This window comes from Physella acuta, unplaced genomic scaffold (genome assembly GCF_028476545.2).
Source record: "Physella acuta isolate Inbredline_101_S28 unplaced genomic scaffold, ASM2847654v3 ptg000366l, whole genome shotgun sequence".
NCBI classification, from domain to species: Eukaryota; Metazoa; Mollusca; class Gastropoda; family Physidae; genus Physella; species Physella acuta.
Window position 1 is genome coordinate 438,467 of NW_026731885.1, and position 11,792 is coordinate 450,258.

At 31.8% G+C, this 11,792-nt stretch overlaps 1 protein-coding gene across 5 annotated transcripts in view; it reads left to right on the forward strand.

The window, feature by feature from the left end:
• The window catches only part of LOC131941577 (UDP-glucuronic acid decarboxylase 1), a 20,249-nt gene extending 8,676 nt beyond the window's left edge, over positions 1 to 11,573 (forward strand). For 2 of the 5 annotated variants that reach the window (XM_059300888.1, XM_059300889.1), the window contains exons 2-13: positions 1,641 to 1,745; positions 2,072 to 2,117; positions 2,327 to 2,398; positions 2,570 to 2,627; positions 3,321 to 3,501; positions 3,700 to 3,804; positions 3,936 to 3,995; positions 4,220 to 4,341; positions 6,036 to 6,155; positions 6,543 to 6,705; positions 6,865 to 6,968; positions 7,581 to 11,573. In XM_059300888.1, the coding sequence (XP_059156871.1) occupies positions 1,664 to 1,745; positions 2,072 to 2,117; positions 2,327 to 2,398; positions 2,570 to 2,627; positions 3,321 to 3,501; positions 3,700 to 3,804; positions 3,936 to 3,995; positions 4,220 to 4,341; positions 6,036 to 6,155; positions 6,543 to 6,705; positions 6,865 to 6,968; positions 7,581 to 7,691 (1,224 nt within the window). In that variant the 5' untranslated portion in view covers positions 1,641 to 1,663 and the 3' untranslated portion in view covers positions 7,692 to 11,573. Of the gene's footprint in view, positions 1 to 96; positions 160 to 1,640; positions 1,746 to 2,071; positions 2,118 to 2,326; positions 2,399 to 2,569; positions 2,628 to 3,320; positions 3,502 to 3,699; positions 3,805 to 3,935; positions 3,996 to 4,219; positions 4,342 to 6,035; positions 6,156 to 6,542; positions 6,706 to 6,864; positions 6,969 to 7,580 lie in introns of those variants that run through there. The other 3 variants (XM_059300890.1, XM_059300891.1, XM_059300892.1) reach the window with 3 other exon arrangements.
• Positions 11,574 to 11,792: the final 219 nt, after the last annotated feature.

Below are 11,792 nucleotides of genomic sequence, written 5' to 3' on the forward strand. Positions count from 1 at the left end.
AAATTCAGATATATACACACAAAAAATGTCTATTCAACTGTATTATGTGGTCAGGATTTGACATATTTAAAGCCAAAAAAAACTACTTTAACCCTACATTTGGAAACAAATTTTACTGGCTATATAGCCTCCAAGCTGATCTAAATTCTTATTCTACAGGTATTTTTTGTTAATATTTACAGATATTTTTTTGGTTCAAGTAATCTTTTCCACTTGATTAAATCAGGTAGTGTACTTGTTGACATTGTGTTATTAGAGTTATACAGCACCCAGCCTTTGATGTGCAGACCTCTTGCATGTCATTTGGTTTGGCACATGTCTTTCTGTATGTGGGCTAGGCTGTGTTCAGAATATTTGACGTACACGTTCAATAAACCTTTATTCATAGATATTTTTTTGTAGTGTTACAATTGGAGATTTAAAAAAAAAATCCAGGTAAATGAGATAAAAGAACACAGAATGCTCTTCAGACGTATTGTATTACTATATTAAGTGGATTTTTTTTTTAAATGAGAGGTATATTGGGAATTTGTCATATGCCTAGTCATGCAGCACATTAAGGAATTTTTCCATAGACCTTGTTTGTAGCTAGACAGGTGGTAAAGTATTATCAATGCAGTGCATATCAGTACAGACTTTGGTAACACTTAGAGTTTCATACAAATAATTTAGCTTATGACGGAATACAGTTCATTCTCACATTTGTGGTAGCAGTTAAGTTGGAGCATTTATTACTCTAATCTTACTGTAATTGAAAGAAATACAATATTATAAAAAAAATTCTTTTAAATTAAAAAAAAAGAATGAACGTAATATGGGATTTTAAAAATTGAATGGTGCATATTATTTTGAAAAAGGATTGTTGTGGGATTAACCTACATATATCTGTATACAATGAAGGATTATACCAGTTATAGAGCTGCCATGATCTTAAGTACACATATTAATGCCAAAATCAACTATCCCTACTGCTAGGATTTTATTTCTTGCTGATAAAATATTCTAGTTTTGGCTTGCTGATTATATTATAAATGGAGGGCACTGCATTTTAAATTATTTTACATATTATGCCGATATTGTTCTTATTCATTGTTTATTTTTGAAATATATACTTGAAAATTAAACCATACCTCTTTCCCCTAAAGAACATACCCTTTATTCTCTAAGTCACAGCTACCAGTTAGGCAGAAAATAATAATGTGGCTTTATAAAACTATGCTTTTTTCATTTCCTTTGGGTCAAAAATTTGTTTTACTTTTTATTTTGAAGTAATATTTCTCACTTTTAGGTTGATCTATAATACTTGTTTAAAACTAATTTTAATGAATGTAGCACCTTTCTTTAAAGAGAAGGCATGCATTCTCCAAGCTAAGCCAAAATAAATCAGAAAATAAATACTTGGCTTCTTCTACTTATTTATAGTCCCATTGTGTTCTCTATGCTCCAGATCTCTATCATTAATATTGTCTGAAAATAATGCACAAGCTGTTACTTACTCTCTACATGTGTCAATACAGTTTTGTTTGGGTATCTTTATTATAGTTTATAATTTGTTTTGTATGATTTGTCATTATTAATCAGCTCTTCACTGATGTATTTTGTTTCTTTTTATATACTGGTGTTTAATTTCTCTTCCTTAGATGTAATGTCGACCTAAAAAGGAATGCCCTTTCGCATACCTATTCGTATGATACTAAAAAGAAGAATGCTAGGCGTATGTGCTGTAGTGATTTTAATTTTGATTGGTAAGTATTCAGTTTAGTTTACACATGCTAGTATAAAATGCATCCCATTAGAAAAATATGTATGTATTTAATATAGGATGAGCTAAGGATACTTTAAGTTGTAGGATTCTTAAATTTTAATTGGTTAAATAATATTGCAATTTTCTTTAGTGAAGTGAGCTGCAAATAATTTATTAAAAAGGTATAGTTTCTACATTTGTTTGTTAGCTTATACACAGTTCTTGTTAGCTGCCTATGTCCCAGGAGGGGCGACAACCAAACCTAACCTTATACACATGTAGTTTGCTATTGTGGTATTTATGTCTGCAATTGTTTTGATCATACAGGTGTGTACCAGGCCTTGCCATCAGCAGCAAATACCAGGTTTGGACGGTAAACATTCTAAAGCATACATTATTTTGATTATACTTTTTTAATTGCTTTGTTTATCGTGAAAAAATACTTTTTTGTTTGGTCTGTGAGGAAAAATCTTTTTTCCCTAGTCAGTTTAGTGATAGCTGCTTTTTAAATATAAATATTGTTTTCCTAAAATGTTTACTATTCAGTTAAAGTTTTTATTTGCCTGTATTTGTCATATCCAGCAGCTTGAATAATGAGCAGGAGACAGAGAAACTTAAAGAGTTAGAAGGCAAGATCCGATCTCTGGAGCTTGGGTAAGCTATTGTTACTGCCTCAGTGTATCATTTTGAGCTTCCTTAAACAGCATGAATGCTGTTCAACCAAAAAAAAAACACCCTATAACCTTATTACTGAATTGTTTGATACACATTTCATGTCTTTTAAAACATTTTTTTTAGTTTGAATTTTTTATTTTTTTATCTTAGAAAAAAAACTTATCCAGAGGTCAAATTTCTTACATACAAAGATAGGAAAAGAATTTTGGTAAGTCTGTGCATAATTAGCTATACATTTATTCAAGCTTTTCCGTGCTATTTTTTTGTACAAATATTTCAATTAGTCCTTAAGCAGTAGAAAAACCTGTCAGTTTTGAGAGCAAGGAGCATCAACGATTATCTCCCCATCTCCCCCTTATCAACCTTAACAAATGTGTGGACCAATGGGAGAAGGGGTTAAAACTTTGCTTCCTAGTTACCTGAGAAGTAGGGCAGAGTTCCCCAACAGGATGAATCTGGTTGCCATTCGCGTTACAGAAATGCAATTTAGTTTCATTGTGTGGAATCTAACAGATCTTCTTGATAAACATTTATGACTTCTCAGACTTTAAGCTATTTTTTTCTGTGTGTGGATGAAACAGCCTTGATGTATCATTAGATGTTATGGTATTCAACTTGCAGTATCTAAAAAATGAGTAGGCAGAAAATAAAAGAACAAATTTACCCTCCCCACCCCATCCCCCTTTACTAGCCCTGAACATAAACACCTTCTTCTCTTAACTTATGCCATCCCGTCAACCCAAACCCCTCTCACCAGAACACTCTACCTCAACAGCACCTACACCCCCACCCCTCACACAACTCAATGCCTTTTGTCAAAGAGTTATAATTTAAAAATTGACTTCATGTTTTATTATATTTTATCATGTTTTTCATGCTATATTTTTAAAAAATATCCCAGATAACTGGAGGGGCTGGTTTTGTTGGCTCCCACCTAGTTGACCGTCTGATGATGCAGGGTCATGAGGTCACGGTGGTGGACAACTTCTTCACTGGGCGCAAGAGAAATGTCGAGCATTGGATTGGTCATGAAAATTTTGAACTTCTCCATCATGACATTGTGAACCCACTTTATATTGAAGGTATATTGCTGCAGATTTATTCAACTACTGATTGATGCTGTCAGTAAATGATGTCTAACTTTTATAGGGTGGGGGGGGGGGGGAGGTCCAGAATAAAATCTTGAGGGAAGGGAAGTTTAAGATTGTAAAACTTGATTCTTGAAATTATATTATGCATTTAAAAATATTTTTTATATAAAAATAAATGTTTTTTTTCAGTGGACCAGATTTACCATTTAGCATCACCAGCCTCACCCCCCAACTATATGTACAACCCTATCAAGACCTTAAAAACCAATACATTGGGAACCATCAACATGTTAGGTAATTCTTAATTAATTCTTTTTCACAGTAGAAAAGTACTTCTCAATGCAAAATTTAAATAAACTGTCAGTTTATTACATGTATATTTATTTCAGTTAGTAGTTATGGATTTTTTAAATTTCTATCTCTAGGTTTAGCAAAGAGGGTGAGAGCTAGACTTCTGCTTGCATCAACTTCTGAAGTGTATGGTGGTAAGGAGTTTGTTACCATACAGTTATGTTCCTGAGCATCTGAATTTGCTTATCCTTTATGATCATTAAATTTTGTTTCCATGTTTGAATAAGTTTCTGCTTTAAAATTTTTTGTTTCATCATCAGAAATAGTTTATTCTTTAAGATCCTAAATTTTAGTTTCCCTAGCCCAAGTTTTTGTTATTTGTTTGAGTTGTTTGACATGAAGAAAATTGTGTTGACAGATCCAGAGCTCCACCCACAGAATGAGGACTACTGGGGGCATGTCAATCCCATAGGCCCTCGGGCTTGCTATGATGAAGGCAAGAGAGTTGCTGAAACAATGTGTTATGCGTATGAGAAACAGGTAGGTAGAATATTTGAGGAACAGTCTGCAAATCTTATGCTTGAAGATCTGATCACAGATGGAATTTGTATTGTTGTTGAACAATGTTGTTGTTTGTAAGAACTCTTATCTATGCTACCCACAGAAAATAAAATGTCATTTTTAGAGTAATATGCTTAATATGGGACGGCGTGGTTGAATGGTAGAGCATAATCCTAAAGTCTCAAGTTCAAATCCAGGTTCAAGCCCATAGAAAAATCCTGAGTCCACCCAGCTTTGATGGGTACCTGTCTCATGTTAGGGAAAGGTAAAGGCTGGCATAGTGCTGACCAGACTATCCCCTTATATGCTAAGGTCACAGAAACAGTTGAACTCTACTTCCCTTGCCCCATGGACTGTCAGGTTCCAAAGGGAACTCTACTAATATGCTTAATCCTGGTTTCATAAGTAAATAAATAAAAAAGATAACTTCAGTGACACTGATAATAAACACATTTTAGATTATACTTGTGCTTTGCATCTGGTTTTATTTGAATGATAGCTAATCTACCAATCAACCTGGCACAATGCATTGCTTTTTATCCATGTTGTTTACCTAGTGTAGTTCTGGCATGTCACTTTAATGACATAACCTTAAAGGTCAGGTCACAAGTCTGTGGAAGAAGGGGAGACAATCAGCCTATTTTTGTCTACCATGGATTGTTTGGCTAGCAAAACATTAGATTTAACATTGTTAACTTTGAGACTTTGTGTTACAGTTGTAATAATGTAGTTTTGACATTGTTAAGTTTGAGACTTTGTTACAGCTGTAATAATGAAGTTTTGACTGTTAACTTTGAGACTTTGTGTTACAGCTGTAATAATGAAGGTTTGGCTGTTAACTTTGAGACTTTGTGTTACAGCTGTAATAATGAAGTTTTGACTGTTAACTTTGACACTGTTACAGCTGTAATAATGAAGTTTTGACTGTTAACTTTGAGACTGTGTGTTACAGCTGTAATAATGAAGTTTTGACTGTTAACTTTGACACTGTTACAGCTGTAATAATGAAGTTTTGACTGTTAACTTTGAGACTTTGTGTTACAGCTGTAATAATGTAGTTTTGACATTGTTAAGTTTGAGACTTTGTTACAGCTGTAATAATGAAGTTTTGACTGTTAACTTTGAGACTTTGTGTTACAGCTGTAATAATGAAGGTTTGGCTGTTAACTTTGAGACTTTGTGTTACAGCTGTAATAATGAAGTTTTGACTGTTAACTTTGACACTGTTACAGCTGTAATAATGAAGTTTTGACTGTTAACTTTGAGACTGTGTGTTACAGCTGTAATAATGAAGTTTTGACTGTTAACTTTGACACTGTTACAGCTGTAATAATGAAGTTTTGACTGTTAACTTTGAGACTGTGTGTTACAGCTGTAATAATGAAGTTTTGATTGTTAACTTTGAGACTTTGTTACAGCTGTAATAATGAAGTTTTGACTGTTAACTTTGAGAATGTTACAGCTGTAATAATGTAGTTTTGACTGTTAACTTTGAGAATGTTACAGCTGTAATAATGAAGTTTTGACTGTTAACTTTGAGAATGTTACAGCTGTAATAATGTAGTTTTGACTGTTAACTTTGAGAATGTTACAGCTGTAATAATAAAGTTTTGACTGTTAACTTTGAGACTGTTAAAGCTGTAATAATGAAGCTTTACTGGATTTAACTTTAGGAAAACATTGAGGTGAGAGTGGCCCGAATCTTCAACACGTTTGGTCCCAGGATGCATATGAATGACGGCCGTGTTGTCAGCAACTTTATCCTGCAAGCTCTGCAGAATGAGTCTATTACAGTAAGCTGTTCTTTCATTTTGATTAGTGGAGACCATATACAAGAAACTAAATGAGAGGCTAAGGGCCAAATTTTTCAGAATCTGTACAATGTTCTCATTACTGACAGAAAATAGTGTTTCAGTTTCTCAAGATTAGAAACAAAGTCTTTGATAACTAAGGTGTATTAACTTGGCTGGGCTTAAAACAATGACAATTTGAATGTTGATTATCCTGTGACTTAATTTCTTATGATTATTGTTTTCAGCTTTAATGGTTAGAAAATATTTAGTCAATATGTAACTATTTCCTCCCATAATTGTAGTCATTGTATGCAGTTATATCCTCCCCTGTAGTCTTTGTAACCATTTCCTCCAACTGTTAAGTATGTGTATTGATTTCCTGCTCAGGTTTATGGCGAGGGTGAACAAACCAGGTCATTTCAGTATGTGAGTGACCTTGTGGACGGCCTGATGGCGCTGATGAATTCCAACTATTCTCTGCCAATCAATCTAGGCAACCCAGAGGAACACACCATCATGGAGTTTGCTAGAATTATCCAGTCTTTAGTAGGTCAGTGACACCCCTGTTGTTTTTTTTAAAGCGCTAGTTAAAAAAAAATTCCAACTTGCGCTAAAAAAAAATTATAAACTGGCCAGGTTTTTGCCATTACAGTCCAACTCCAGTTCGCTTGTATTTTATTTTGTGGTGATTTGGTTTTTGTACACATAGGTGGTGATAGTAAAGTTATAAAGAAAACAGCAATGGAAGATGATCCACAAAGAAGGAAGCCTGATATAACTAGAGCTATGAAATTCCTGGGCTGGCGTCCTAAGGTGAGTCTGGTTGCTTGGTTTCAAACTTTTTTTCATTTCCACAATTGAAGAGTCTGTTTTCAAATATTCAAAAAGCAGTTGTCTTATCAGGAAAGATATATTATTTATTTCTGCCAACATTTTGTAAAAGACGTGGACCTTATATGTTCTTTTAAAATTGTCACAAGTTAAAAGAATTTTAACTTGTTTGTACATTGAATATATATGAAGTATGTTACAAAATTATATGTGGCAACAAGTTGATTCTTAGTTTTAAAATACCAGCTAATCTTAAACTACAAAATGCACTTGGTTTTGGAAATCAAATTTAATTACCTACTTTGTTTACTAGAATTTAATCTTATGCACAACTATTACTTTTAAGCTAAATGAGTTGAAAAGTGATATAAGTACATGTAAATAATATCAGAATACATTTGAACTACTATTATGGTTTTGACTGTTATTTTACAAGTACACTAAATAGTTTCGATCTTACTTGACACACTTTCAGAAAATTGATGAATGGAAACTTCTTCCCACTTCTGTTTAATTAGTCTTAATTTTAAAATGAAATTTGTAACAACTTTTCATGAAGAAATAGCTCAAAATTTTTTTCTTCCTACCTAATAGGTTCCTCTTATGGTGGGTCTCAATAAAACAATTGAATATTTCCAAAACGAACTGCGACGATCACGCCACAGTGAGAGGAACTTTCATATGCCAGATACATTGCAGTTTTAAATCTTGTATTGTGATTGGTTTATTTTGGATGATTGAAATGAGCCTACTACAGTTTCGTGCTTCTTGTGGTGTTATGTTTGTGCTGTCTGACATTACGTGTATTGATTATGTTTAATTTATTCAAACCAAATAGTTGTGATCACACAGTGATTGAATTAAGCCTTACATTTTGTGTATAGCTACAGGAGAACAACATTGCAATACTGTTGAACTTACAACATTCATATATTTTTTAGACTATTTTTACATGCAACATTCTGTTCATTCAGTTTATTTGTTAATTTTTAGTTACGTAGGTTTTTTATTTTGATTACACTTTTTATGATAAACTTGAAATGAACTTGCTGCATAGTCAAAAAGTCTATTCTTTTTCACCCTATTCATTTATGGATGAATTTTTTTATAAAGCTCATGTAATACAACACATGTGTAAATGATGATTGAATTGTAGCTTCAAATGTAGAATGTTTCATACAAACTGCTGGCTCTAATGTGTAATAATATCAACTGTGATTTTATGTGTGTGAGATAAATGCATTTTATGTGTGCACAAGCGAGGAAAGTTGATTAGAACTACAACAGAGTGCTATTTAAAATATTTTGATACATCTTAAATTATACTGAGAAGTTTAAGCAGAAAATTGAAATTTTCTTTCAACTACAGCATGTGTGCATAATGATTTTAATTTGCTCAACAGCTGTTCATTTTGTTGAAGAATGCTGCTGCTTCATGTAATTGTAAAATTTGTGATTTTGTTTTCCATCTGTTCTGGTTATCAAAAAGACTTTTTTTTTTTAGTTGAGTCCTAATAGTCCCAGTAAAAAAAAACTTTGTAGTGCTTAAATTATCTAGTTGACATATCACAACACATACAATGAAAAGGTTTGTGTAATGCTAAGATAGATCCTGCAGCTTCCAATATAGAAACGGGTATAAATTAACTGCATCGGTGAAGAAATCCTTACAAATGTTTTTATGGACCATTTTGATCCCTTATTTATCTCTTTTAAAATTAATTAGTGTTGAGTAAATAGATATTTTTTTATTGTAAATTGAAAAAGTTAATAGTTGCACATATTTATAGTTGTTTTTCTTTGTAATGGCAAAAATGAATATGGTAGCTATTTTTGTTTTTTGTTGATACCATGAAAAGGCTATTGTGATTGTTTTACTCTGCTTCTACTGTCTGTACTGCTAATAACGCATGTGAACTAGCCAGAATCAAGTTCTGTAAACTTTATCATATGGATTGAGTTTGGCTGGAATAGCTTGTTCTTGAATAATGAAAGAATAGTAATCAAAGTTTTTTTTATACAATTTTTTTTTTAAATTTCATCTTCTCATTTTAAATATGATTTAAAAAAGTTAAGTTTGTATTGAACAACTTCAACAGCTTCATCCTATTATTGAGTTTGTTAAATCCATTTTTTTGCCAGTAGTAGATGTTAAATGCTCTACTTATCTCACATACTTACTACCTTGCCTTGAAAGGTGCATCACCTGGCAACCTCTATCTGATTTTGTTGGTTCTTCACTTTGTTCTGACTTTCTCTGTGATGCATCTCTAGATATGTTTTTGTTTCTCTCCCTTGAAATTTGTCTCTTATGTAGAGAAGATAGATTTGTCACCACTAGTTTCATTCATTGGTTTCATTCAGTCCCCCAGCCTTCATTAGCCTTGTCTAATTTTTTACTGTCTCAGAGGTTGTATGTCTGTTGTTCAGTTAAAGATTTACTTGAATTATCTTCTAATAACACTTTTCATAATTTTTTAAAAAGTGATGTAAAATGAAAACTCCAGGAAATTTTTTAATCACCTTCAATTTAAATAAATATTTTCATTGTTAGAAAATCTGTCACAAATTTTTGTCCAAACCACCTATAATTCATCTTAATCGAGTTTTAGATAGAGAGCTCTAGAGTAAAATTTCAACCCATGCCAAATTTGGTTTCCTAGTCATCATGTCGTAAGATAAGTAACAAATAAAATCTACAGATACATTTAAAAATTTATGTGTAGCAATTTGATGCTCATTCTGAATTCTCTGCATTTTCATTTTTTACTTAATTTTTGTTTTTCTATGTATAAAATGTTCTTGTATATGCTTCCTACTTTAATATTGGAAGTGTGACCTGCAAATTTTGAAATTTAAGTTAACAGGATAGTTGTATATGTATAACGTTTTCAATTCATTCCAAGCATACAAATTTCTTAATTTTAAAAATATTTTAACAATTCTTTTCTGGTACTTTTTGTTAACTTGGAAAAATTGCTTTTTGTTTTAGAAGTGATTGGATTGTTTGACTTTTGCTGTAACTAATTATTAATACTTTTTTAAAATCGTTGTTAAAAATTTACAAAACTAATTGTATACACTTTACTCTTTTGTACTGCCAAAAAATATATTTACTTCTGTGAAATATAATTTTATTAACAGGAATAATCTGATTTTTTCCCCCCCCCCAGACTTTCTATTTGCTTCAGTAATTGGTTTAGCTTCCTAAGAGAGCTAATTTTTTTTAAGCTAAATATAGGACAAATATTTGATAATTATTTATTGATGAAAAATATTTTCTTAGCAATATTATTATATTGTGTACCTGTCATTATAAAACCAGATGATTCACAATGTAGTGATGAAATGTTAATGTAAACTTTTTTTATACATGTACTGAATGTTTAGTGATAATTGCTCCCCGTATTCTAAAAAAAAATTGACATTTTTTTGGTTAATGTTACTTTACCACAGATTATACACACATTATATGACATAAGCATAGACATTTTTTATTACATCTTACAAAATACTTTTATGCTTGCCAAAAAAAAACCTCATTTAGGTTACGTTAAAGTTTTATATTCTACTTTAATGCAAAACTTTGAGGTTATCTGTTTAAACCTAAGGACGAACAATAAATGCACCATTTTGGTTAAGTCACACATTTAAATTCTGCTTATGTTGGAAACATTTCAAAAGCTGAATTTGTTGAAGAAGAAGAAAAAAAGAATCAAAAGTGGTGTTTAACTCCACCCATACCCAACATATCATAAAATAAATCACCCTCTCCCCCATACTTGTCCTATAGTAAGTGCATGATCTTTTAGTTTAAACTGTTTAATAGTCAATGATTTATTTGCAACTTCTTACCAATATGATAGGAGATTGTGCTAGTATTAATGTGAGTACAAATGTAAAGTTTAGTTGAGGTACATTCCTTTTAATTTTGTATTTTAAGTTTGAACCCTGATCCCATGTAATACGTAAAGGTAATTGGTTGTTCATTTTCTCTCAAGTTTTTGTCAGCCCTGAGAGAATGTTCAAGAATTTACAAACTCGTAGTTTGTGACAAACTCGTAGTTTGTATGTGTAACTGTCATTGTTTGACTGAGAATTTTTAGTTTTTTTCACAGTAGTTCAGCTAAAATAATTTTGAGACAGATCCTGAAACAGAATTTACATTAAATAAAATTCCAGATGTTTTATTCTACAATGCAACAACAGTTTAAGGTGACTGTTTGTGATAATCTTTATTGACTGCATTCCAGAAGACTATAGTAAAAAATACTATAACTCCCCATCTCCTTAATGCTTACAAAAAATTGTGAAGATATGGAGTGCATATCAGTCTTAAAATTTGTGAATCAATAGAAATTGTAAAATGTGTGATTTCATGTTGCAATTAAAATGTTTTTTTTTTATTATTAATTAATCTTTGTAGATTGCTTTTTAAGAATATTTTAACTGTTTTGGCAATGTTCAATTTTTAATTTTTATCCTTTTATTTCTTCATCAAATGGAATGGTTAGTTTTTGTATCACTGTTCATTCACCATGTTAGAAATTACCAATTTGTTATGTAAATAATATCAGAATACATTTTGAAATTTCATTTTGGTTTTTGGCTGTTATTTAACAAGTACACTAAACCAGTGCTTCTTAACCTGGGTTCTATGGAACCCCAGTGGTTTAATGAGTCAGTCTCAGGGTTTGTCAGAGGTCAAGACACACACTTCATGATTCACCATCAGATTTTGACAGTGCTGACGATAGATCTACATAAGAAGGGTTCGGTGAATGGGCAAATGAAACTTGTGGGGTT